General features: G+C 47.4%; 1 protein-coding gene across 6 annotated transcripts in view; it reads right to left on the bottom strand.

Moving 5' to 3' along the window:
* The window catches only part of EXOC6B (exocyst complex component 6B), a 291,383-nt gene that overhangs the window by 104,696 nt on the left and 159,378 nt on the right, over positions 1-27,309 (bottom strand). For all 6 annotated transcript variants that reach the window (XM_064511671.1, XM_064511672.1, XM_064511674.1 and 3 more), the window contains 10 exons: positions 18,957-19,040; positions 18,749-18,795; positions 17,416-17,536; positions 15,003-15,074; positions 14,462-14,559; positions 13,420-13,525; positions 12,141-12,250; positions 7,307-7,418; positions 2,833-2,967; positions 1,355-1,534 (listed from right to left, as the gene is read on the bottom strand). In XM_064511671.1, the coding sequence (XP_064367741.1) occupies positions 1,355-1,534; positions 2,833-2,967; positions 7,307-7,418; positions 12,141-12,250; positions 13,420-13,525; positions 14,462-14,559; positions 15,003-15,074; positions 17,416-17,536; positions 18,749-18,795; positions 18,957-19,040 (1,065 nt within the window). The remainder of the gene's footprint in view (positions 1-1,354; positions 1,535-2,832; positions 2,968-7,306; positions 7,419-12,140; positions 12,251-13,419; positions 13,526-14,461; positions 14,560-15,002; positions 15,075-17,415; positions 17,537-18,748; positions 18,796-18,956; positions 19,041-27,309) is intronic.

Raw genomic sequence — 27,309 nt, 5'->3', positions numbered from 1 at the left:
CAGCTCGAGGCATTTGGGTCACCTGGGCACCACGTTTTGCTGTTTCCATCAACCAGATTGCTGGTTTGTATAAGTGGTCCCAATCCCAGTCTGTGGAAGTGGCTCCCAGCTGCCATCCCACCCTGGTACACCCAGATGTCCTTTTTCTAAGGAGAAACCCAGCAGCTGGGGAATCCAACCAGCGGCCAAGCACTGGCCCGTCCCACATCAGCACCTGACCACGACTTCCTGCATGGCCACCAGCACGTGCACTCTGCTGCCAACGGAGGAGAGTGTTTGGGCAATCAACCCCAAGCAAACTGTTCTGGTGGCTTCTTCTTCCACAGCAAATCTGAACTAGTTTCCATCCAGCTCCCAAGTCCTCTAGCTGTGATAGAGAAGGTCAAAGACTTGGGCAATGAGGAACACCTGCAAAGCACTGCTGTTGTCCGGGGGCTACACCACCACCTACAACGACTCTGCTGAGTGCTTCAACATCCCTTCCAGCAGTCCAACCACAAAGAAAAAAGCAAGGAGGACGAAATTAAGGTGACTGCCATCGTATGAGTCTTCTCTTCTTCTTTATAGCAAAGCTACTGAAAGGTACCCCCAACGTGTGCTGGTACACTATGATCCTGGGCATCCAGTAGCAAGAAATAAGTAACAGTCCAGGGAAAAGGGAAGACGCTAGAATTGCTTTTAGTATAAGTATATTGTTCAGTGGATTTGCTATTTCAAATACCTGCTGATTGAAGATACTCATATATCCACAGAACCCAGAACAAGTCTTATATATATATATATAAAAAAAGCTGTTTGAGCAAAAATGAAACTGCTTTATGATTAGGTTTGTCCTACTTGATGGGACACACCTTGGCTAACTGCAAAGAACAATATAAAATCAATTTTGCAGGCGTATTTTAGACAGCAGGGAAAAGAAATAAGCATGCACAACTCAGAGCAACATTTTGATGTCAGGCTTCCAGCGACATGACAAACATTTGGAAATGCGTCTGCAGTTCAGATAATGAGAAGCAATCTATGCCCTTATACTGGCAAGTTTTGAATAAATTCTTGAACCTCCATTAAGCTGAAATATAACATATGCAAAACATAGATGCTGAGTGAATTATGATCCTGCTTCTAAGTGGTGGACTGGGATATTTCAGTCTTTTATATCTATGGAAGCCTTAAAAATGCTTCGGAAGCCTCTTGCTTGACTCCTGATTTCTGATGACACACGAAACAGCTTGCTTCCAAGATAGATTTGCTCCGACCATGACACCTGACAGTATAAGATGCCGTTTGCCTCCCAATCCATCAAGCCCGTGAGCTGCCCGGCGAGAAATGGAAAGCAAGGCAGGGTGCCACTTACCGGGAGGTGGGTGAACACAGCAAACGTGCTGCGTAGGAAGCCGATGAGATCTACCAGGTAGTCGCTGGCTTTGCTGCTCGGTTCCATGGCCATCCAGTCATAATCTGCCAGCTGCAGGAACTGGTCTATCTTCTGGTTCAGATTAGTATAAATCTCTTCCTCTGCAGCATGGCGAGCATCCTAGGAAACGAGACATTACATAGAGTTTTGGTAGTGCGGGACTGAATATACGCTACGCAAATCACAGTCCTCACCCTTAAGGTAGCTCAAGGCAAGATCTCCACCTTGGAGATATTCAAACGCCACCAGGATAGGGTCCTGGGCAATGTGCTCTAGGTGACCCTGCTTGAGCAAGGAGGTTGGACTAGATGATCTCAAGAGGTCTCTTCCTACCTCAACCCTTCTGGGATTCTGTGAAGGTGCTCCTAGACAACTAGGGGTTTATCACAGCCCTCCTGCTAGCTCAAGCTGGGGGATGCGTGCTGCCAGCTCAGACGTGGGCATGGGCATGGCCAGCTTGGCCAGGCAGGACCTGGAGAGCAGGAGGACAAATCTAGCATGGAAAGGGAGAGACCAGGAGAGGAATCTTCCATATGCAGAATGGCTGAGAGCCACCAAAGTGCGGTGGAGACCAGGCTCCAGGCGATGGAGGTCTTTGCTGAACAAGGCTATTCACAGCTCTCCCCAACACAGATGCTGGGCTAGGCAGAGGGTCTCTGCTTTATATCTGTGTTTTGCCCTTTATTTCCTGCTCTCCTGGATGAAGAGGAGACCAGAACTCATTGAATTATTCCCAGAGTGCTCCTCCATCCATGGGCAAACCTTGCCTAACCAATTCCCTAACGTCACCAGAGTCTTTGGCATTTTTCCTATCTTCTGCCCTATGGCTACAGGACACAACTCAGATACTCCAAAACTGGCCTGATTATAGTCTTAAGACTTCATATGGAGTATCTGGGGGGACACTCCTGGGTTATGATTGAAAGACAGCCAGACTGGGAAGTCCAGCAGTTTCTTCCAGCCCTGACTTTCAGGGAATAATACTAAAAGGAGTGAAAAGATAAAGGAACATAAGTTCTGCAAGCCTATTTTCCTAGCTGACTGTGGGAAACGAGAGCACTTGCATTCCTGAGCAGACATACGTAATTCCAAACAGAGCTCAAATGGCAAAATGATAAAATTAATTAAAAAAAAAAAACAGGCCTTTGTTGAAAAGCTGCTTAAGCCTTTAGATAACGAGCACTGTGGCCACAGCCTGTAAATTAGCACTACTGAGGCCCACAGAGGTTACGCATACAGCTGCTCTGAAGGAGCAAAAAGCTGGTCTGCTGGTGTATGCTTCTCACGGTGTGACAAAATTACCCGTTCAGCTCAGCTCAGCTCCCTGCCTAAACACACACACACGCTTTGCACACAGATTCTCTCCAACAGAGTATCTACAGCAGCTCCCTGCAGGTCGCATTTACTAGCTCGCTCACCTTGAAAGTCGTGGTCCCATAGAGCTTCGTAGTGTGGACAGTTTCTGGAAGTACATTAGTGATATTGGTTATGAATTCCTCTAGGAACTTGCAGGATTTCTCCAAATGGGTTGTGTTAATAATAATCTGTACAAGCTGCAAAAGGCAAAAAACGTAGTCAAACGTTGTTTGTGTTCCTGAAGCCAGGGCCATGCCAGATTAAGGGATGCCGATTTATAAGATCTTCCATCAAGAAAAGCTGACACTGTACAAACACACTATGCTCGGCTACACACTAAGAAAGGCTGTCCTCCTTTAACAACATAAGAAACTTAAATAAAAGATAACATTTTGGAACAAGCATTTCCCATGACAGCCACTAATACCACAAAAGATTTTCTTTAGATGAGTTTCCTATATTCAGCTGTCAATCAGTGTTCATTTCAGTACAGTTCAAATACAACAGGCTTACAGAAAAAATGCCATGTCAGATCACAAGTATTCTGGCTGCTAATGAACCCTAACTAACCTGTATCTTGAGTGACATTGAACAACATCGCACTAAGGCATTTAACAAAGAAACCACAAGGTAGCTTGGTGGCAATTACAAAGTGGTTTTACTTTCCTAAGGGTGGTGTGTGGGTGAACAGCAGATCTCACCCTGATATCTTTCAGGTTATCCTACCCACCATTATCTGCAATTTTCTTAATGCTGTCTTCTCAACTTCCTTCACATAGCACTATTTTGGGACATTAAAGGTAACTACGGTGTAAAAGGCTCCGCTCAAGTCAATCAGCGCAAACATTTCTAGTCCAGAGCAAAACAATCACGGCTTCCACGTTAGGATCACTGAACTGGAAGCCAAATACATCATTAATTCCTTAAGCAGATACCTTTTTCCCATGCAGACTGCTGTGAATATTTGAAGGTGTAATATAAGCCATAATAAAACCATTCCAAGTAATTCCTAGCTCAGATATCATGCCAAAACAGGTCTCTTACATTCACAAAAGGTATTAATTTCAATGCTCCAGACTGACATAACTTAATTGCCGAACGAGGGTATGGCGGTCTGAAACACCTCGTTTAGGGAAACGACTTTGAAGCACTCAGAAATCATTTGCTTCTGAATTAGATGGAAACTGCCAATTCCTATGCAGCTAGGACATTGTTTCTTCTCTCCTTGTGCCCACTCGATCCTTTTATGTTTCAGCACCTATATGAGTGCAGCGGTCATATAAATATCAAAGTAAAGCTACAAAGATTACAGAGCCCAACTCTTGTTGGTGCCAGATGACATAAGTAGGGGAAATGGCCACAGATTGGGAGGTTCAGCTTGGATTTCAGGGACAAAAAAAAATCATCAGGAAGGCAGTGCAGCACTGAAACAGTTTGCCCAGAGAAGCTGTGGGATATATATTTTGGAGAAATTAAAAGCCAGCTAGAGAAGGCAGTGGCTGACCTGATCTAGAGTTAGCAATAATACTACTTCCAGTAGGTGGTTGGACCAGAGACCTCCAGAGGTCCCTTCCTGCCAACACTTCTGCTATTCCAGTCAGTCTTTTTTTGTTTTAAGAAGTTAAACTATGATTCGAACTCCTTTTGTTTTGTACTTGCTCTCTGAAAAGTATTACACAGGTAACTAGGAGGGTTTCTCATTTCAGAATTCCTTGGATTAATTCCGTTCCTGATTTTTGCCTTCAGATAAGTGGTCATTTGTTGGCTTTTCCTGATTTTGTACAATACTTTGCTAGCCTAGCAAGCAAGGCTTATATAAAACCAGTTGCTGCTTAAATTGGGCAGCCAGTTCCTCCAGGCAGTAGGAAGACCAAAATGTCACAGAAGTCAAATTGCTTCCACCTTATACCAGGGTCTTCACTGAGCAGGAACGTCTGAAGGAAAGACAGTGGGAAATCGACAGTAAGATCATCGCAGCTTCATCATCGTCTAATGGCCAGCAGCAAACTCATCCATGGGGGTCAAAAGCGTGTTCTCTCCTAGCAGATGTCTTGCTGTCCCCTCCGTGAAGAACCTTTTCCTCCTCCTTGGCAGGGAATCCACAGAAGCCATTTGTCTTCACTGGACTGATAGAAAATTCCTCAATAAGCACACCTTGACCTGCTTTTGTCTGGATTGATCAGACATCAATAGGTAGCAGCTTCCTGGTCTAGTTCATCAGATAGCCCTGACATCAGGATTGTGGTATATTTTCCACAGTTTCAACTTATTTAAATGTTAGATATTGCCAACTGTGTGACATTCCTCCTAAACCTCTTCTCCAATCATCACAACTTATAGGTCGAGATCAGCTATCCAACCTGAAGGCACAAACAGAAACACAGCAAATTCCACTTGAACATAAGAAAACACTACTTTGCTGTGAAGATGGTTGAACACTAGAACAGGTTACCCAGAGAGACGGTGAAGTCTCCATCCTTGGAGATACTCAAACCCCAACTGGGCACAGCCCTGGGCAGCCTGCTCTGGGTGACCCTGCTTGAGCAGGGGAGTTGGACCAGATGGTCTCCAGAGGTCCCTGCCAACCCCAACTAGTCTGTGATTCCATAAGTGTTGAGGTTCTCTTCCACCACTTCTCATGAGCTGTCCTGCTCCCTCTCTGGCTCCTTCACCTTCTGATCTTCTCTTGAATTCGGAGGGGAGGGGGGAAAGAGAACCTTCTTGGGGTCTCCAAATGATAGAAAATAGTAGCTTCCTTCCCCTCCCTTTTGTTGAGAGAGGATCGTTCAAAATGTGGAGATCACAATTTGCTGCCCAGGTGGAAGCTCTTTGCCACACTGAAATTTATTTCTTCCATAGCAAGAGTCCTGCTTTCTATAATTTTTTTAATCACGTGAGAACAATCCCTGATGGCTAATTCCAAGCCACTGGGTATAAACCTGGAGGTTTCAGTGCAGATGCTGTGTCTAGTTTTATGTAATTATGAATTCACAGATTAGACAGTGGTCTCGGTATCTTCACCAGCACATGCCCCCGCACCCTGCCTGATCTTCCTTCCTTCCCAGTTAAGCAAACAAGCACTCAGGGCGAGATATCTCAATGGCTCAAGGTCAGAAATCCACTTTCCCTTTGTTTTTTTCCCTCTTTGGATGGGTCACTGCAAACAAGCAGGACAAACACTGGAATTATTTGGAGCAGACTTGGTAACAACTTCCAACGTCCTCTGCTCAGAGGCAGCCCAAAATGACAGCAATGAAAAGTGGATTAAAGAGGATAACAGACCAGTAAGGTCGGTACCTTGTCCACTGCTTGGAGGAAGATACTGGAGCGCCCAGAAGAGGATAGTGTTGCCTTCTGTGAGAAGTTAAATATTCCTCTGAGAAGTGACATTTATGCAAGACACTTAAATGCCTTTGGAATCCCTTCTGACAATAGGACTACACTTGCGTATGATCTAGGACTCCTCAATGTGTCCTCTAATTCTTGGGCTCCATGCGGTCACATCAATTCTTTTTTTTTTAATTTAAGGGAAGGCTTTGAGAAACTCAGAGGAAGAAATGCTGTGCGCTTTCATTTGGATGTGGAGGTCATTGGTTATGCAAAAAAGGAAAAAGGCAGGAGGGAACTCAGGTGCACAAACTATTTTTTCTTCAATACAATTAGAAAAAAATGATGATAGAGACAATACAACATGGGGAAAAATCACCCACACATTAGTTGCAATTTGGTACGCAGTGAGGACGAGAGGGAGCAGGGGATAGTGTTGCATTCCTTTTTCTAGAAGAAATCTCAGGAGGAGCAGGGAGGAGGAGGAATTTGCCCCCAAGGAGCAAAGAGATGCCAGACAGTAAGATAAAGGTCTGAGGAAACATGGTGCATCAATACATACTGCCGCAACCGCGCTGAACTCTCCAAAACACACCTGCATTCGGTATTTGCAGTGTCCAGAGAGCACTACAGGTTTAGGCAATTACATCTTCACAACTGCAGTTGTGTTAATAAATGCCCATTTAATAATAGTGCACAGAGGGCCCACAAAATCACAAAAAGTCATGGTTTACATGCATTCGGTTTACCAGAAATCTGAGTTTGTGCAGAGAAAAATATCGATCTCAAAATCCAAATACTGACAGAGAGCTTCTAGTGAAACCATCATGAACATCATCTTTGGACAGGACCATTCCCTCACCCCACCCCAATCCTCTTAAAACTCCCACTTTTCTCTTCTCCAGCACAAAACCACCCCAGCACTCCCTGACGTCCTCCTACCTGCCACTTTATTTCTGATACACGATACACAGAAAATTCAGAAGTAGTGGAAATCCTAACAGCAGCTGCCAAAAAGCTTCCTCTTTCCCCGAGTGCAAGGCGTTTCTTGCTCCTTACGGGAATGCTGTGGAGTTCCCTTACTGCCTTCAAGCCAAACACTTTATAACAACGCTCCAGACTGACATCTTTAAAAGGTGTTGCAACGAGCTCCATGGGACCAAGCTTTGCCCTGGCCGGGCAATCGTTCCCCGCGCGGCCAAGCCTCACCTCGGTCAGCCCTACGTTCCTCCTCTTGATGACGTTCTGTAAACAGTTGCTCAGCGTTCGGGTCAGCAGCAGATTTGTCGATTTTCTGATCATGTCATCGACTTCCGTGGAGCTGAAAAGCAGAAGTTAAGAAGAGATTTGCAAAGTGCTTTATCCAAAATTGGAAAAAGGAAAACTGCCTGAAGCCCTCCCGACCTGGTCCGCCTTCCACGCACCCCGGCTTGTCCGTGGTCGCGTGCCGTGTATCTGGGCACCAACACGCTCGCACGGACCGATACCCTAGCGCAATTTCCACCTTTTTGTCCACGTTTAAGTTTTGCTGATTGTGAATGCACAATGCAAGGGATCATATACCTGCCTCAAAAAAGAAACAAAAAAACTCCCCCCTGCTGCAAAAGCCCTGATCCACACGTTGCTTTACTAAACCAGACTTGGAAACTCTTGCAACATGTAAATGGCCATTGCCAGACGGTTGAGGCTTCGGTATTGCTGAAGTTTGGCGGTTTGGTTTTCTTCTTTTTGATGTTTCCATGGATAAAAGCTATTAAAGGGAACTGGTCTTTGCAAAGCGACTTCAGTACTGCCGGGACGCTGCCCTGCGCACAGACATGCGCCAGCAAGGTGCAACCTCCCCTTTCTGCAGGAGGTTTTGGAAAGCAACCTGCACGCAGGCTCCTTTGCTCTGTCGCTGGCACTGCGTTAGGCCTGACACGATAGGTCTCAACCAGCCCGATGCTCGGGAAGCCGATGGGGCCAGCAAGGCTGCGTCTTCTCACCGTCCCTGAGCAAAGCCAGGCTCCCGTTTCAGCAAGGCTGGGGACACCGTGTCTTGCTGCAGCTTTCCCAAGGAAAAGCCCAGCTGCACAAGTCCTCGTAGCCCAGCAGCTGCTTCCCAGCGGGTTTCTCCGTTATTTCCTTTTCCTTGATCTCCTCTGAGCTCACTCCAGCCAAGGGCCAGCCACCGGCTCTTCCCAGTTGCGTGCAAGCCACGGTGGGCCAGCATCGTGGTGGGGTCAAGCTCCCGTAGCTGCAATTCAACATCAGCGGCCAAAGCCTTAGCGCGGGTCTCTGCTAGCCGATCCTCACGGCTCCCCGTGAGCTGCCCTTGCGGAGAACAGCCCCTCCGGCAGGGACGACCAGCGCTAGCCCCTTCCTCGTCTCAGGTGGACATCTCGGCTCCTTCGCTTCCATCTCCAAGGCGTCGCACTTGGGGTTTCAAAAACGTGGAACAGAAGTTGAAGGCGAGGGAAGGAGAAACCAGCCACTTCCATTTTTCTGGTCGTTTTACTGTGGTTGGGACTCTCAGGCAAGGCTTTACACCCCCCCCCCCCCTTCCCAAAACCCCACACATACACAAACACAGAAGGCGTCCGCACCCCCCCGGCCTTCCAGCATCCCCCAGGGAGCACCCAGCTGTCCCCAGGCCCCACCGCCAGACAATGGCATGGTTAAATATAGCAAACCAAACCCTGTGAAAATCCACAGCTGGTAAGCAGCACAGACTTTTTTTTTTTTTTTTTTTTTTTTTTTTTTTTTTTTTTTGCAAAAGGCCGTTTCAAGCCAAGCGCGGGTACCAAGGGCCCCGCGACAGCCACCGCAAGCCCGGGTGGGCGCCAGGCTGGGGGCAAGGAGGGCTGCACCCGCGCTCAGCAGGGGAGGAAGGAAGAAAGAAAAACTGCCTTTCCCCACGCGCGCTGTCCCTTGGGTGAACCGTACCAGGAAACCACGAAAGACGGCACGCAGGAATTCCTGCAATCCCTCTCCAAGGATCTGGGAAGTACCGCAGCGACCAGCTCGCCCGAGCAAACTGCTGCTTCCACCCCGTCTTAATAACGTAATGGAGCTGGGGGCTGCTGAGCTCGTAGGGGCAAGCTTGCCGGCAGGATCCCACGGGAGCCACGGAGCAAATCCCGCCGTCCTCCGGTGCTGGCGAACGCGGCATCTGGAGACGATGCCAGCTTTCCTCCCCTAAAGCAACCGTGGAGCCGAGCGGGTGGTGCTGGAAAAGCTTGCTCTTCGTCCCGCACATCAACCTGCTGGCAAGGTGCCATCTGCCCGCGTCCACTCCGGATGGTCACGCTCTTGGCAGCTTCTGAGCTGGCTTTCTGGACGTGCAAGCGTCGTCTCCAAAGGCTTCCTGCTCGCGCTCAGTTAGCTGGCCACAGGAGCTACGAAATCCAGTCTTTGACTTTGGTTGCACGTTGGGTAACGGGTCTGAGTCCCACCACAGCCAGAAGGACCCGTGGTGTCTGCCCAGGGGTGCTCGGACGCTGAGCAAGGGGGAAAATGGGAGCGTTCCTGTCTGATTTGAGCAGGTGTCGCATTGAGATTCCCCAAATCCTCTTCGTTTAGATGGAAAAGGTGAATCGGGGTGGGAACGGGAGCGATGGGTGTTAGCCGTTGCCTTGCCCAGGGCCAGCTGCAGCGAATAACTGGAGCAGTTTTAGGGCACAGACTCTTGACCATGAAAGTAGAGGTCGGATCTCAGTTCTCAGCACATTAAAACAAAACCAATTTTTACCCAACTTAACAATATTTTCCATGCAAGCTGCTCACCTTACACGTCTTAAGTCAATTCAGCCACCATCATCGCCGGGTTTTGGTCTGCAACCACAGACCGCTAGCGATGCAACACCAGTGACATTCACTGTCAACGAAACACATCTATCGGGCTGTCTCCAAAGGGCTGATTTAGGTGTATGAGCCTCTGATTATCATTCTTAATTTTTTAAAAACTTTGTGCACCCAAGTGATTTGCAGCACTGTAAGAATTGCATACCAAATGCTTTCAGGCTTGGTGCTTTGTTTGGGGGAAAAAAAAGGAAAAAAAAAATCAAAGTCCTCATAGATTAGAGCTGACATCTCATACTTCCACCAACTGTTTTCCAAAGATATCCTCTATCTTTAAAACGGGAAGTTCTACCGGAACTGGGGGAAGTTTTCCAGCCAGTGGATGCTTTTAGACACCTCCTCCATGAGGTAGCGTGCAAGCTTTTCTCCAACTGAGAAATGCTTAAAATATATAGGAGGCTTTCTTTCTCCTAATCAAATTAATAGAGCCAGACCAAAAAATTTGCAACCCTTACAAATGCACTGCAAGCCACAGCCTTTCTTTGAATACTTTAAAAGCAAAGCATTTTCCATAAGCACATCCACATAAAGGAGAATATGTCAGTGCAAGTAAATGCAAGGAGCTAGTTTAGAATAATAATTCTAAAAAAAATTACGAATTACGTTTTCTGCTATTGGCTCTGCTCCTCAGGAAAAGACTGCAGAGCATTTAAGAGAACTGTCTGCGTTAATGACAGCCCTGTCCCATATCCCGTAGCATCAGTCGTGACCTTCAGGCCTCCCGTGAGTGACAGGCTGACCCCGAGCTCTCCAGGGCGCAAGGTAAATGACAACCAAAGCAGCAAAAGAAAGAGAAGAGAAAGAAAACTTGCTGCCGGCTTTGTAGCCAAGCTTCCTAATAAAAACTAATTCAAACTGTCAGGGTGAAATGAAGAAAGTGTCAACAGGGGTTTTCAGAGAAACATTCCAAATGTTTGGCTAGAAAACCCAATAGCTCAGCTCCCTGCCCCCAGCCCCAAGCTGCCCCTCAAAAACGGCTGGAAAATCCAATGTCGAAAGGAATTTTAATAACTTGTCCCAGGGGACCCCCGAGGAGGGACCCAAGGGAGCACTTTTCTTCCATTCCCTGACAAACCCAATAATCCCTGTATTGGTGAAGAGCGCAAAACTCGCACGGGAAGTGCCAACGGAGGAGTTGGGTGACATCAACATCCGCGGGAAAGAGGACCACTCTGCTGCCCTTCGAAACCGAGGCATTTAATGGTGACCCACAGGTTAAGAGCCTTGGGACCCACCAAAGGGAACAACCTGCCACCGGTGAATGGGTGAGATTAAACTCGGGGACTGATGGTGAGAAATGTCCCATGCTTCCACACCAACCAACACGAGCACAGGGGAAATATCCAGCCTCAGGCTGTGCATTAAGCTGCCAAGGAAGGTGGAAGCCTTCATGCAGCCCAACCACTTCCCAGCAAGGTGCTGCAAGCACTCGCAAGGGGAGAAGGATCCCTCCTTAACGTAAAATGTCCTCGTTAATTTATACGTTTCTACCACGTCGAGCAAGTTACTGGGTGTAAAAAGAAAAGCACACAAACACTGGTGAAAACAGCATGAAGGCACCTCAGGATGAAGCAAGGTAAATGTAGGGAGTACGTTTACAGAACCCACAACAACTACATATCCTCGTGCGAAGGAAAAAGCAAACAGAAGCCAAAGCTTATTAATACACAGAGCGCACAAACTTCTGGAGTCCCGAATGGGCAGAAGCCCTGTTCTGCTTTTATCTGTGCTCCGAACTCGGGGCCCGTGCCACTAACGCGCGTCAGCGTGCTCAGCGCTAGTTAGAGCGGAGGACTAGATGATACCACCTAGCTCCAACCGCACTCGGCAGCGCAGGTTGCACCAGGCGCTGACCCAGCGACACATCGCTGTCTTTCTCGAGACAGCCAGATTCATCTACGCCATACAAGCGACTCTGAGATGTCTCGGAGGGAAGAACCCCCTGCTTTTTCGGCAGCTAGCACGGTATCGCGCCATCTGTCCCTGCACGAGACAGGTATTTTGAAGACTTGGCAAGCTCTTTTTATGCCAGAGGTGCCACGGCTCCAAGGGGAGCATCACCTCCAGCCAGGAGAGGGCATATCCAAGCAGCTGAACAGCATGAAGGCTTGAGGAAGGGAATTCACACTTTACTCACACTGAGATCTTTCAGTGCGGAGTTGCAGAGCTACTGTACTACAGCCATTAGCACAACCCCCCATACCTCAGGTGAAGGTCTTCCGAGAACTTCAGACAAGCATAGATGAACTCCTTAATCTGATTGTAAACTTTAGGCACAAACTCAGAGAAGGGGAACTTCTTTGGAAACGGCTGCTGTAAAATACAGGAGAGAACTAAAGTCAGTCAACGAGCAGATATTTAGGAGGGAGATTTGCCTCTCACACCCAGCCCTGAGTGACGACTGTTTCCAGCTACATGTTCCAAGTGGTCAAATTAATTCTAATATTTAGCTAAGCCCAGCAATGGAGCAACAAGCCAGCATTTATTGTATATTATATAAACATTTCAGCCAAGTGAAAGACCAGATAATCACTTACAAAAGGCCCAGCGGTGCGTAAGGGATTTGGGCTGGAAGGGAACTTGCAGCTAGAAAGAGGCAAGCAGAAGAACACTATTCCTCATCCCCACTCCCTTACCCTTATTAAAACAAACAAACAAACAAAAAAAACCCCTCAAAACCACCACTGGAGAACCCCTTCACTTTTATTTCCCACCATGCACAAGGCATTTTGCTTGGTCACCTCCCACGGTTAATGCCCAAGGTGAGCGCGAGCTTACAACACCCAAAGCCAAGAGGAAACAGATGTGCTGTCACGTGAACCCAATCTGAAGGAGCCATAGCACAGACACAGCTGGAAAGTGCAGCACAAAACACTGGGAAACTGAACACCCCAATACAGTTTTGGGGAAGGACGCAGTTTTTTAAAGTCTAAACACTTAACTTGGATCAAAACCCTCCCTTTCCTAATTAAGTTCACCAGGCTTGGAGCTCACTGTCTGCCAGATGTGGAGTGCAAGGCCAAGCATGCTTTTAAGGGACACTGGCTAGGTCAAATTTGGCTACACTATTAGGTTTTGTAAGCACACACTTCTACAAAAGCCAAGATATACTGTTTTGTTGGACTTTTTTTCTTTTTTTTTTTAATATGAGCGATTAAAACAAATAAAGGTCAATAACATGGTTCATAAAATGGAAATAAAATACCAATGGAAGCAGATATTCTTAGTGTCTCTCTCACACGCTGCAAGTATTGCTGAGCTGTGATAGCACATTGTGAGCCGAAAAGAAAATTGATGAGGTATCGATATATGCACTTTCCTCAACCATGCCAAGAGAAACACAACACATGGAAAGTATATTTGTTCTTTCCTCTTGGGCTCTTTTTTTTTCTTTTGACCCCTTCATTTTTAATAGTTCTCAATGCTAGTAGCAAAGGTGCATTAGGAGAGAAGCTGCACAGCTTGCCCCCTTTAAAGATTACCTTTTCGAGTTCAGCATCCTGGAACGGGAACTGTCCAACTATTTTCTTGTAAATCTCTTCATTTGTTACCGGGATGGGACTGTAGTTATCTGAATCAAGTATATTTCTATAAAACAAAAGAAGAAAAAAGAGACAGACAGCTACAGCAACCATTCCTGCAAGCAGCAACATCACTATCAATACTTACTTCAACAGAAAAGCCAACACTTTGTGAAGAGAGATCAACCACAGTTCAGCACACTTCTTACTACTTAGTCAACCCAGCTCTTTAGCAATAGGTGCCTGGTGAAGATCTGACCCACAGTGGGGAATCCCACAGGCCTAAAACTTCTCCCCACGTTTGTGACTGCTGATAACTGTCTTTGCTGTAGCCACACACGATGGTGTGTCCAAGCTCCCTGCCTCCAGTCTACATAAAACCCATGGCCATGGTTCACCAGTGCTTTCAATCCAGACTGGAGGTTCAACAGCAGTTGAAAGCCCAGGTGAGCTCCAGGCCTCTCTATTACGATGAAGAGGGACGCTCTTTGAGCACCAACAAGTCTCCAGCACCTCGAGACAGCTAAATCCTCCCAGGATTTCCTGGGAGACCACCACAGGAGGAGCCGGTAGCTCCAGAGCAGAGCGTGGGACCCCAGACAACCTCACGTGCCCCACCTGCGGGTAGCGGCTCAGCTTGCGGACATGCCCGCTGACGTGCTGAACACGCTGCACACAACTCAGTGCAGAAATGAGGATGCAGCAACGCTGCTGCAACACAAGCTTCTCGTGTCCATCCACCTCCCAGCTGACAGCATAACCTTATCGCTCCACGACGTAAATGGTTTGGCATACACTGATTTACTGCACATGTGATCCTCAAAACTGAATTTAAATGGAATTTCCCAGGTCCAAGGAGAGCCCACACTAAGATTAACAGTGCCCAAAATTAGACAGGAGCTTGCCACTAATCTCTCTTAAAAGAACAATTTTACTTATGGGCTCAAACTACTCTGTAAGGGAAGTCTCGTTAGGGCACAGGTTTGCTTAAAGAGCTTCTTACCTGAAAACTCCTGACCACTTCTTCAGCAGGGTTTCACTATACTGGTCTCGGATTTCCAACAGCATGTCAAAGAGCTGGTTCACGGGGAAGCCGTATCCCTGCATCGGTGGGGAAAGAGAGCTACTCAATTTGGATAAGAAATAGTCACCAGCAGGGAATTACAAGATATTTTCTGCATTTAAGAGGGAGGATGTGAGCAAATTCAACCCATGATACAACCACGGCCGCGTCCAGCATTGAGGACTCGCCGGCGGAGGCTGGAGGTCGCGATTCGCAGAGGCAGTAGCGCCAAGCGGAGTTAAAGGCTTTGGCACCGTGCGCGAGCGGAGCCGCATCGGGGCGGCCGAGGCTCGGCCCTCACCACGGACCACGTCAGCCCGGAGGCCGTCAGGCCGGCGCCGCGGTTCACCCGCCCCGACATGAAAAAGCCGCCGCGCTGCCGCGGCAAGCTGAGGTCAGCCGTTCAAACCTGTTGACGGACGTTTTCGGCGAGCGGCGCGAGCGCTTAGTGAGATAAACGCCAGCTGCCGCAGGCAGGTACCTGGAGTGTGTCTGCAAAGAGGACGATGAGGTTCTTCAAGTCCAACACCAGGCTGGGGTCAGAACAGTAGGACTGCAAAGGAGGGGGAAATCAAAACATCTTTAAACAGCAATGCGCAGGAAAATATTCCCCCTCAATCCTCCCATGTTACGTTATCACTTGTGCGGTAATACGTAGGCACGCAACGCAGTCCTAGAGCTTGTATTGTAGAGCATAAGCCGTAACGTAGCATGGGGCAAGGGAAGACATACAGATAAGGGCATCTCTCCTTGCAGCGCACCATGATGAATAAGGAGTTCAGTTGCTCTAGAGATACCTGAAGTGTCTCTAAGATTTACCCAGAAACAGCTGTTGTTTTTACAAGGGGAGCGAGAAAAGGTGAAGCAAATCAGCGCGTGGTCGTACCCAAGAGACAGCCCCGCTTCTCAGGTAGCATTAGCACGTTGTGTCTGACGGTGATGGAGCACTGCGGCGAGGCATCCCCGAGCCCCCTTCGAAGACCACACTGCTAGTTGGAAGACCGAGGCTGAGGAAAACCATGCCGCAAGCCTACGTTTTTAGCAACGTTGCAGCCAGAGCCCCAGTGCAAACACTTATTGCGGGTCAAGACACTGCTGGAAACTCTGAAGACACCAGGGAGCCCGGCGAGAGCCACGGACCCAACCTGCGTTACCCACGCATGCCGGGCATTACCGCTGCACTAGCAGACAACCTTGCTGCGGTGAAATATGTAAAGTTTCTGACAGACTTCTACCAAATACAGAATCAGTGACCCTAAGCTGGAAAAGAAAACTGAGATTTAAAGCTCGCTGGAAACTCAAGGAGGAATGACTCCATTAATCAACGTGAACGACTGGAAGAGACACATTTTCCATTTCACTGTCCAAAAAGAAAAGTCAGAAGGAAAGATAATGCCCTAAAGCTATCAGAAGTGATAAAAAATGTCCCAGCCTACAGCAAGGAAGAAAATCCAGGCACAAGAGCGTGGCTGGATGGCAAGAGGCGGAAGTGCCCTGCCAAGGCAACAGTCCCCACCAAACCGTAATGCTAACACGGTGGGACGGGCAGCACGGGTCCGCATACCGGCTGGAGGCTGAACGGTGCACAGGGGTGACGGTGGTGGCCACAGTAATAGTGCTGAGAAATTGTGTAAAACACCACGATTACTGAAAAAAAAAAAAAAGTCTTCTCCTGGCAGCCACTTCAGATATTAAGTTTGGCATCACTTAAAACAACTTGTCAAGACAACGAAGTTGGTAAAACTGAAAAATTCAGTGTTTGTACGCATTTTACTCTGCTGGCTTGCACACTAGCAGAAAACCTCCAACTGGAGATAAAGAGAAAAACACACCTAAAAACAGCTTTACAACACAACTGTTCAGCAACATAGCCAAGACATGTTAAATTAAGGTCAAGAGCATGGAAATGTGAAACTCCGTGCGGTCAGGAGGAAGCAGCACGTTGTGCCTCTACGCAGAAGTTTTAGGGTTTTCTCAGAATTGCGTTAAATAACGCTGTTGCAAGTGCAAGGGAGAAGAGCTGAAAAAGGCTCTTTTAATAGCATGGAAATGTTCATGCTAATGTTGAAAGTGTATTAGCCATACAGATTTGGAAAAAAAACCCACAGATTAAAAAATAGCTGGTGGGAGGCTGCTGCAAGGCAACGTACCCTAACGCGCACAACCCAACGCGCTTCGCCGATGGGTCTTTCCAAAACCGCCAGCCAGGAACCAAAGACGGTGCAGCACTTTTTTCTTCCTCTGACCAACATGGTGGTTTTTACTACAGCAGGAAAACATCAAAAACTCAAGTGTTCCCAGCTAAAAGAGTATGACATTATGTCAGAGCACACAAAACGGGAAGAGAGCTGTACCATTTTTCGTATCGGCTTTGGGGTTTTTTTGCTCAAGCAGAGAAATAGCAAAGCAAAAAGCAATTTTTACAAACTTCTTTCACTATTACAGAATAAGAAATCTATTTACTGACTTCTTAAGCATATACTCTCTGTAGTTTGACAGCATCCCATTCGTTGCCATTAATTCTGAGAGACTATCAAAAAGGCTCATACTTTGGAGTTCCAAATACGGCCTTTTTTCTCCCCAGTTTTACAGGACAAACTGACTCCCTCTGCTGGTGCAACTCCAAAATAATCAACCAAGTAACAGAAAACACCAAATCACTATTCTGTTATTTTCCCTGCAAAATGGAGAGTTTGATAAAAGGAAACGCAGTGCATTGAGAGGCAAGAAAGCTGAAGATACCTTCTGGAAAACAGCAGTATATCTTCGCTTTATTGGGTTAAAAACGATCATAGGCAAAGAGGCAAAACAAAGACTACTACTGTGAAAAGCAGTGCTTCAGCATGTCAAAGCACAGTCAAGCAACAGCTGAACAATCTGGGGCTTTTACTTACTGAATGTGTTCTCAGTGCTGCAATCGTTTTGGATAAAGCCATCTCCCACAGCTCATCAATATAGGCTCTGTTTACCAAGCCCTGAGTCGTATGCAAGATGTGGTCTTCAACTACAAAAAACCTAACGGGGAGGAGAAAACGGCACCATCGTCAAAAGTTACAGGTTGCAAAGCCTCGGCAGAGGCTCGCAAACGCTGCATGCGACGGACATGCAGAATTTGCACATGCACAAATCTCCAGAGCAAGCCCAGATTTGCAGTATTACCTGCCCCAAACATAGCCAACACTAAACATGTTTGTTCACCTACTTTTAACATTACAGTACTTTACATTAAGCTTCCCTGTATTATATAAGCAAGCCAAAATATAGTTGTTCCTAGTAATGCAACTCCATATATGCAAAAAGGCAGAATTTTCCCTCTTTAAATTCCCCATCCCATTATTTAGAGGAAAACTGCTGATTAAATCCTACTCCAGCCAGCAGCAATCGCATTACGACTGGTTAACTGCAGGGAAAATACTCCGGCATGCCGGGAGGCACCATACGCTCGCAAACATTTAAAGGCAATCAGTTCACTCCAGACTTCAGCTATCAAACGTACTGGTCAAAAAGAAACAGTCTGTTTTAGGGAACAAGCGTCACACAACACATTTTAAATGGTAACGCACAAAATCAAAGCTGCATTTTGTAGGGAAAACCCAGCCGGCGAGCGTAAAGCCGTGTTAGGCGGCCAGCGGCACACCCCGCACTCGGGATTACAACTACATGCGGAAATGTAGCAGCACTCTTGGCTGAAGAAATTCGGCATACCCTATCTTTTTTGGATTAGCGGTCTTGGGTTCCCTCCACTTAGACATCGGTCGGTTTGGGAAGACTCTTGTCAAATTGGACTGCAATAATAAGAAGCTCATAGGAATAGAGGCTGGATATTCACGTTGGAATGACCCCATTTATCAGGAAAATTATCAAAAAGTAATTATCCAGTATTAAAGAATAACTGAGCCAGAGGGGCTATTCGTTGCCGGAGTGAGCAGATGCACACAGTCCACAAAGCTCATTTACTCTCAAATTCTTGGAAACACGTTTACTGGGCATGCGGGCTGGCAGGTCCCCAAGCGCTCGCCCTGGTGACACAGCCAAGCTTTCGGGCGTTACAAAATACACCTCCATTCGCAAATGCTGCAGGAGCACTAACCACATTTGTCCTGTTTTGGCTCCTTTAAAGGACTATCCAAAAGATCAATGTTTCCTCCTCCTTTTTTTTCTTTTTGGGCCATTCGACAACCCCAGGCACACATATTTAGCGAGCGTGTATATAAAAAGAATACCTACCCTACAATTTGATTAAAATACTTCCTGTAGCCATCTAAAGTTTCGTGCTGCAACAAAGCAAAAGTGAGCAGAGATTAAAACAAAGGCGGCCAGTGAAACTGGAAACAAGTCCGAGACCACCCACAAGCCGCGATCGGCACGGAGACAACGGGCTGCTCCTTCGCTCGGCAAAGCAGCTTTGCTCACGGAAACTACGGGGCAATCCTACCATGTTCGAAGGAGGCTGCAGGACCAAGCGAGCTTGTTTTCTCCTCTGTTTCCTGTAGTAGTTCTCAAAGGTCTCGCGGGCTCCCTGAAAAACAGAACAAACTCATTCAAGCCGCCAGCCTTTGTGTTAACCCCAACCGCTTTCGCATGAAAAACTACTGCGTTTAAGATGCAAAGCGCAATTTCTTCTGGCACATCTGTGTAATGCTTTCCTACAAAACTTGATCCAAACACCAGATGACAAAGAGTTTTACTCTAGGCACTGAGTCAAGCAACAAGCTCTGGAGGTAGCCGAGGATCTGGCGAGCTCCTCCGTACTCATCCTCCAGCATCCCTGTGCAGGTGTGGTCATGCGGCAGTGTAGGACCAGCTTCTTCACTGGACCATAATGTGAAAAACCATCAGATTCTGCACACTGAACCCTGGGGATAGCAAACCAACCAAATCTCTAGGGTTAGCAAAAAGAAGGAGGGCCCAAACAACGCCAAAAAGCGGCAGAAATTCCTACACTGATCCACAGGTGAGGTGGTGCCGCTACAGCCACAACAGTTGGAGGATTTAAGAAAAAAAGCAGTTGATATCGTTATTTTGTAGGTGGCTTGTTTTACCAAGCCAGTCTACATCTGAGCGTCCCCACCCAGGCAGCAGAACAAAACCACGAGGATCCTCAGATGCCAAGGAGGATCCTCAGATGCCAACCACCCGATGAGCCATCCTGACCTTCAGCGACCGCCCAGGTCCCCGAGGCTATGGAAAACCAGGCTGTTTCATCCCTGCCTGTTCCCTCCTCCCCCACACCCGTTTTGTTTTTGTGTCTGAAATGGGATTAGAAAGACTTCAGAGAAGGGACACCGGCTTGCTTTGAACTGTCGAGAGCCAAAATCTCCTTTGGAATTCACAAAACTAACAAAATGCAACAATAAATAGCACCTGCCAGAGAAAAGCACCAGACCTCATCCTTTTCTACTTAGAGAGAAAAAAAAAAGAGCTAATTTAATGACTCTCCTACAATCAGCCACTCACCAGCTTTGCAGATGACACTTAAGCAGCCCTCTACTCAAGGGGTCTTGGGAAATTAATGCAATTACCCTAGCGGAGGAGCCTTAGCCCGGCTCACTCCCTCTCTTCTGCAAGGCAGGGCTCCAGGCTTAAGAAGATCCACCGATCTTCTTCTCCCCTCCTCCAGGTGACTGTCCCTAGTCCCAGCCTCACTCTTCATGAAGGGCAGAGCCACTTCTCAAGAGGCAGGTCCCCATTCAATGACCTGTGCCTCGGCCACAGGTACAAGGATGCTCCAGCTGGGACTTCACAGATGAAATTCAAGCAACTTCAAGGAGCTTGCAATTTTCTTCCAAAAGACAACTCCAAGAGGTATTGGTCTTGTTTCTAGGTTACGCGGCAAGCCTGTTTGGTGAACAAAACCCACGTTTCTTTTGAGCTAAGTACGAACCTTCTTCAGGGGACGCGCGAGTGCGGCACACCGAGCTCTGACCTCCCTTCCTGGTCCTCTCCCAGGCTCAGGAAACGGTGTTTCACCGGATCCTGGTGCTACCCTTCCCTCTGAGTTTTGACAACACAATCAGAGAACCAAGACAGAACGGGCTGTCCCATTCCCAGCCCTGCATCCGGCTTCGGACATGTCATTAAACAAACCCAACTATCTCCAAGGCTGAACATACCAAGAACTCTCCTCTAGTTGCATCAAGATTTTTGATTGAAATGACTTAGACTAACTTAGTGCAGCCCATTGTTACCAATGAATTTGTGGTTCAACATAAAATTGAAGTTTTTTTCCTTTTTTCAATAAATTTTCAAGTAAAAAAAAAAAAAACCTTCTTGGAAAAGCAACTCCATCTCCTTGCCTGATTCCAGGGATGGACGGCACCGGCTAAGGCAAGCACACACGGAGGTCAGCCCCAACCTCCAGCACAGGGCATCGACACGTGGTTCGGTCCCTCAAGCCAGGCACTGTGATCCAGGCACAAAACACTGCGGTGACCCTGAGGACTTACTGGCAACGTGGAAGGCAGGTCACTCATTTCAGACTGGCATCCTGCTCCTAATGAGGCATTTTAATACCAGATTTTGACGATTTCTGCTAGGACGATGCCGCAGTGATGCAGTTCAGCTAAAATCCCTTTCCCTCATCCCTCCAACTGAGCTTCCTAATGGGCCCAAGAAGAGCTACCCCCTGCTCACCCCCCCCCCCCCATCACCCATTTTTGGGGGAAAGAAAGGGCAAGAAGGCATCCTTTGCCACAGGGGATAAACTGCAAGCCTATACTTTTTTTGAAAATGTTTTCTATCCCTATTTTACAAATGGCTTGGAGGAAGATGAAGCATTTGGACCAGCTTTACAAAGCTCTCCATGAAGTGACCAAATCTGGGACTGAATTTCAGAGGAAAAATGTTTTCCACAGACACCAGAAGCAAGAGCGGTATGAACCGAGCTCAAGATATCTTATTAAGAACTTACTGTAAACCAGCTCTCCACTTTGGAGTGAAGCCTCTTCACTCCCACGAGATCCTTAGCAAACTTCGGAGGCCAAAGCCTCCTCATTTCAGCACAACAAAGGGCTTTAACGGTACTAGGGAAGAAGGAAGACCAAAGAGCTTTGAAAGCATTCCCCCAAAATGTACACTATCTTCACATTTTAACAGATTCCCTAAAGTCTAAGGCTGAGGGACCTGCTGATTTGACCAAAACCATCTCCCTCCCAATGCCACTGTTCCCTATTTTTTTTTCTCATGAGCAGATTTTAAATGTCCCAAATATTAGAGGCTCTCTTAGGAGAGGCTGTTGCAAGGAACAAGTATCCCTCCTCCCAAAAAATCTCTCTTGACACTACCCATGTTTTCCTCAAGCACAATTTCCTCATTTTCTCTTAAGTCCGTTCCTCCATCGTCCTCCTAGACTTTCTTTCTGCTCACATACTATATTCTCCTAAGAATGGGAAGTCCTTTTTCCCCTTGGTGGCAGTTTTACCTAGACCCCCCAGTTTCTCACATTTGATCTATTTAAGCCCATTCAACTTATCAGGTCTTCAGGAAACATTCATCTTCTCTGCACTCTATTTTTTTTAATATCATTTTCCTCTAGGTAAAAAACAAGCAAAAAAACCAGACAAACAAAAAGAAACCACATCAAAACAACTATCCAGAACACGTTGCAAGACCCCATATTTTATAGACTACTCATCTGGAAACACCAAACAGTGTTTCTACTTAGATCCCATCCTCCTCTCAGCCCCACGCGTGCTGGTTATTCCCATTTAAGCAATCCTGTCGTTACCTCCCTTTTTTTCAGATTTGTGCTTATACGTGCCCTACCCCTGGTTGCCGTGTCCTCTCAATGGGAACCAAGCCAACCTTCTCCCTGTTATGGTCTTAAAAGCAACTATCTCACTTTGGAAAGATGTGGTGCACCTGCAACATCTTCTTTGTTTTCAACAAAATTCATGGTGCACATGCAGATTTTAAGAGGCCTGTGGCAGGCCTGACAGCTGTGACGACCTGGGAAATACCACTGGAGGGAGCAACTCCAGCTCTGACCTCCCACTGCCGTCCCACCTCAGCACGGGCCAGAGCTGGTCCTTGGACAGAAGCAAGATGCTGATTAAAAGTGTCCTTAGAGAGGCAGGATCCTTGCTCCTTCAGGGCTTCTTGTATGCTTCACCTATAGCTTGGGGAAGACAGGCAAGCACGTTGGGGAAAGGAGAAGAAGGTCCCTCGCTTATTCATCCGCTTAGTTTTAATAAGAACAGGCTTCTCCCCACTTCTCAGCCTGTCTACTTAAGCAAGCAGAAAGACTCCAAAACTACACTTCCAAACTGCACATTTATTCTAATCACCGGTCCAGGAAAAACCCTCCATAACGCCTCATACTTTTAAAATTACCGGGCAGAATGTTCCTTCTCAAATTAGCTTCAGAGTTCACAGAGCTGGCAACGAGAGGCAGATAATTAGGACGGTAGATGAGCACCACATAAGGGAAAACAGAATATAATCACAAGAATGCAAAAACGGCGGCTAAAAAACCAAAAAAGTTTCATAACTCAGGAGCAGCAGAGAGCCGACAGTAAATCTAGTCGTGAATTATAAGGGAAAAATGTGCTGTAAATTTCCTGCAATCTATTCGCTGCTGTCCTCAGCAAATAATTCAAGTGCCCAGCAAAGCGGGGTTTCTGCATCCAGAACACGCAGACGATGAGGTCTTGTGTTAATAAATTTCGGCTTCCCTTATTAACCTGGAAGCACAAACCGCCCTGGGTGGCTGTATATAATAATAATTTAGCAGCAGCACACGACAGCAGGAAGCATGCCCGCGATAACCCGCGACTCCGCTGCAGTCGTTGCGGGCTGCACCAGCTCACACGTTTCACAGTCCTTGCAATGTTTCCCCAGAAATCAGGGGGTCCAAACTCTTGCATTAAAATATCGGTACAAAGGAAGCAAGGTGATGTGCTGCTTCCCCTTCCACCTCAGAAAGGCAAGGTCCTGATGAACCCTGCTGGGATTACACACCTGCTGTTAAAAGCAAACCAAGTAGCTCAAATCTATCAGCTGGGGAGATTACTTCTTAGGTAAGACCCAAGCTACGCTTGGTTACGTGCATATATACGGACACAGGTAATGACACCCCCAGAACAAGCAGAAATAGCCTCAATACATTAGTAACAGCCTGGTTCAAATCCCTTGGAGAAGGGCTCTTTTACAGCATCCCATCCACCAAGCACGTCATTCTCAACACTGCAGCTCTGGTTTAAGCAGACAGGTCAAGACTGAACTTGGCTCTCTTCCTCGTTAGCGAGAATCTAAAACCCACGGCCCATCTGGATTTAGTAATGTATTAGCATTCGCTACTGCATAACCTGGATTTTTCTTAAATTTATCTCTGGCTTTCACTGGCTCTTCATCCTTCTTTGACTCTGGTCCATGGAAATTCTCAGTCATGTTTCAGAAACTCTCCCACCCTCAAGTGAGACTTACACAGCATCTCTCAAAAGCACAGTGAACATCAGCAGCTCCATTCCTACAAAGCCCATCTCAAGGACTTACGAAACTGCTCCACGCGAAGCAGATCAGCCTTTCCCCTGTGAAGTCTGCCTTCAGATGGTTCCCAGTTCACATGGAGAATTGAAAGCGGAGCTCCCAAAATCCAAAACTTCATTGTATCCACGTTAGGACGGGACAGTCTGGATGAGTGATCAGCTGGACGGGTAAATAACTGGTCAGAGGGTCGGGTTCAGAGGGGCATGATTAATCAGCTGGACACTACAGGCAGGCTGCTAACAAGCAGACAACCACAGCAGTCTGTCCTGGGACCTGTGAGGAAGATGGAGCCAGGCTCTTCACAGCCGTGCGTGGTGGGAAAAGGAGAGACAACGGGCAGAAATGAAACAGAGGGGTCAGGAACAGCCAAGCAGAGCGGGCTGCCCAGTGAGGTTTCGCAGTCTGTCCTTGGAGGTTTCAAGACGAGACTGCACAAAGCCCTGAGCAACCTGGTCCGATCTCACAGCCGACCTGCTTTGAGCAGGGAGTTGGACTGGAGACCTCCTGAGGTCCTGCCCAACCTGAATGATCCTATGCTATGAAAATGGGGCTTTACCAGCAGTCTACACACAAATTTTAAAGCCCCCAGGTATTCTACACACAGCTTATTTCCCAGCCTAGCTCAAAGTGTCCCGAGCACTTCTGATGTGCCACGTTTTGCAAAGAAGAAGTGCCAGAACCGTCGCCAGACTCCCGTTTGGGGGATTATATTCATACATAGTTCAGCCAATCTCAGTTTCATTTTAACAGGCAACAGCGTGTTCCTTTTTCCTTATTTCGCTGAGCAGGGGTGCTGTGATTTGTCTCCCCTCACCTGGCTGAAATGGTCCCCTACAGATAGCCTGTTTCATTTGATTTGTGTGCGGGTGCCAAACAACACTCGGCATCACACCAATGCTGAAGAGACACTCAGGTCAAATTTGGATCTCACTTCTACTCCCCTTTTGTAATCCCAGAGTTTTATGGGTTTACAGAAAATCAGACCCACACTTACAACCCCTGCCCCAACAGCCCACAGCACAGTCTGGACGTGATATACCTTGTCAGAAACAGCACAGAAATTTTTTAATCCTGCAAATATCCACCTCTTACCCCCAAATTATCTACAAAGGGCAGTGTGTTTTAAGGAGAGACAACCATCTGGCACTTAAAGAAGCTAACAGATGTATGTACACTAGCTAGAAATAAGTTCCAAAAGATGAACTTGGAAAAAAACGTTTAGCATGTCCTGGAGATCTTTCGAGCCAAGAGAACATCAGTAGCCACTAATGAAACACAAAGAAGAGAAGTCCAACTATTAGGCAGATGCTTAACTCTAAAAACATAAATATTCCCAAACAATTTCGCAGAAATATGCGGGTACACATGCAGGTGCTCCACATTAAGTACACGTGCGCTTTACTGAACCAGGATCAAAAAGGAGGCCTTTGCTCGCGTGCTAGAACCGCTTGTTTACTGTAAACACCACCTTGATACTGCAAACAAAAAGATAAAGCTAACCAGAAAATTGCGTGGGTGGGGAAGAGCGTGCCCTCGTACAGCAAGGGCTGCTTTTGAGGTGAGCCTCTCCCTCGGAGGTTTGCCGAGCTGAACGCGCTCACGGGCGACCGCTCTCGCTGCCACGTGCGCTGCACAGCTGAACAAGCACACAGGGGACAAGCACGGAGATGCCTACAGCCCCACCGCCGCTCTCCGTCCTGCCGATGAATGTCTCGACAATCTCGGCCAAACCAATCTTCTGTGCTGGCCATGCTGTGCAAATGAATCTCCCAGACTGAAGGTCCTAGCCGTACGTCCTCAGCCCTTGTATGCTTCCAGTTGACTCCAGTTTCCCCACGTTTGGCTCAGTGGAGCTGGAGATGTTGAAAGGTGCCCTCTGTAAGGGTGACAGAGCACAGGAGCAGGCTGCCCAGAGAGGTTGTGGAGTCTCCATCCTTGGACATATTCAAAAGCCCTCTGGATATGGCCCTGGGCAACAGGACCTGCTTGAGCAGGAGGGGTTGGACTAGATGGTCTCCAGAGGTCCCTCCCAATCTCAACCAATCTGCAATTCTGTGAAAATGGAGCACTTTCTGTTTTTTAACTAGGTCCTTTCGAAGTGAAGTCTGACCAGTGAAAAGCACACAAATGCATTGGGCTTGAGAAGCTACAGCTCAGTTTATCCAGACCTAGAGTATGATCTTTCCAAGACCTGCATCTCTTCCTAAAAGGGCCACTGGCACACTCATGGAGCTGTCTTCTTCCTACTGGAGCGTCTCAAACAAGCCCCGCGGCAGGTAGTATCTGTCCTCACCTCCACCCAGCCAGGCTGACTCAAACGGACACCCTCGCAGAGGAGAATAGCAAAACTCTCTTCTTCCAGTGAGCATATCCCACGTTTCAGTGTGCCGCACAAATTAGTGCAAAGTGAATTCAATGTTTTCAGGTGCTTCAGGGTTTATTTTCAACAAAGCTGCACTGATAGGAACCTGCTGATTCACTGGATTTTTTTCTCAAGCACTTTAAAAACTGAGACCTTGCAAAGTGGAGGAAGGCCAAAGAGCATGACTGGAGCCCATGCCAAAGGAGAAGAGCGCTCCAGAGATTGCCTAGTACCAGCACACAGCCATCAGCTATTAAACTAAAAGAAACTAAAAGAGAACCAGGGAGAGTCACAAAAGTAGACAGACGACCAAGGATGCTCCTTAGGAGCTCTGGAGTTCTCTTCTCCCTCTCTGACCACGTATTTAAGTTAATTTAAAGCAAAGTTTGAAAGCAAAACAATTGTGAAGCCAAAGGAAGGCGAAAGCAAAGTTTGAAGTCTGGGTCCAACAGTCAAAAGTTACTAGAGCAGGAGGGAGGTAAGACTGGTGAGCAGGTGCTGGTTGCACTGCCTGGGTCTTCTCCTTCGGCGGAAAGATCAAGGATTTTGGAAATACCCTCTCTGCTCCATGCAGGTTGAGCACCACGATCCCGGGCAAGGTGTCCAGCACCCCCAGTTTCAAAACCAATTCCCTACCAGGGCAACGATACACTAGGATTTTCCTTAGCTCCAACGGAAAAGCAGCACAAGGGCCACCGCTTACCATCGAGAAGGTTTCTTTGGGTCCCACTAACTCTGGACAGCTTGCCACCGCCTCCAGACAGCTCGGCACGAAGCAGTTAACCGCAGAGGATGACATGGAAGATTCCCCCCTTCTCCCCCTTCCTCCAGGCTGGACTCGCAGCAGCGACCCTCTCAACGGGCCGGCGCTCCTCCGTCTCGGAAAATAAGGCCATTACCCCGCTTCGCGACGCCCGCGCTCGCCAGGCATCTTTGTTCT

Source organism: Dromaius novaehollandiae, chromosome 4 (assembly GCF_036370855.1).
Source record: "Dromaius novaehollandiae isolate bDroNov1 chromosome 4, bDroNov1.hap1, whole genome shotgun sequence".
Classification (NCBI taxonomy): Eukaryota; Metazoa; Chordata; class Aves; order Casuariiformes; family Dromaiidae; genus Dromaius; species Dromaius novaehollandiae.
Note: the sequence above shows the minus strand (reverse complement) of the source record. Positions and strands in the feature narration are given on the sequence as shown.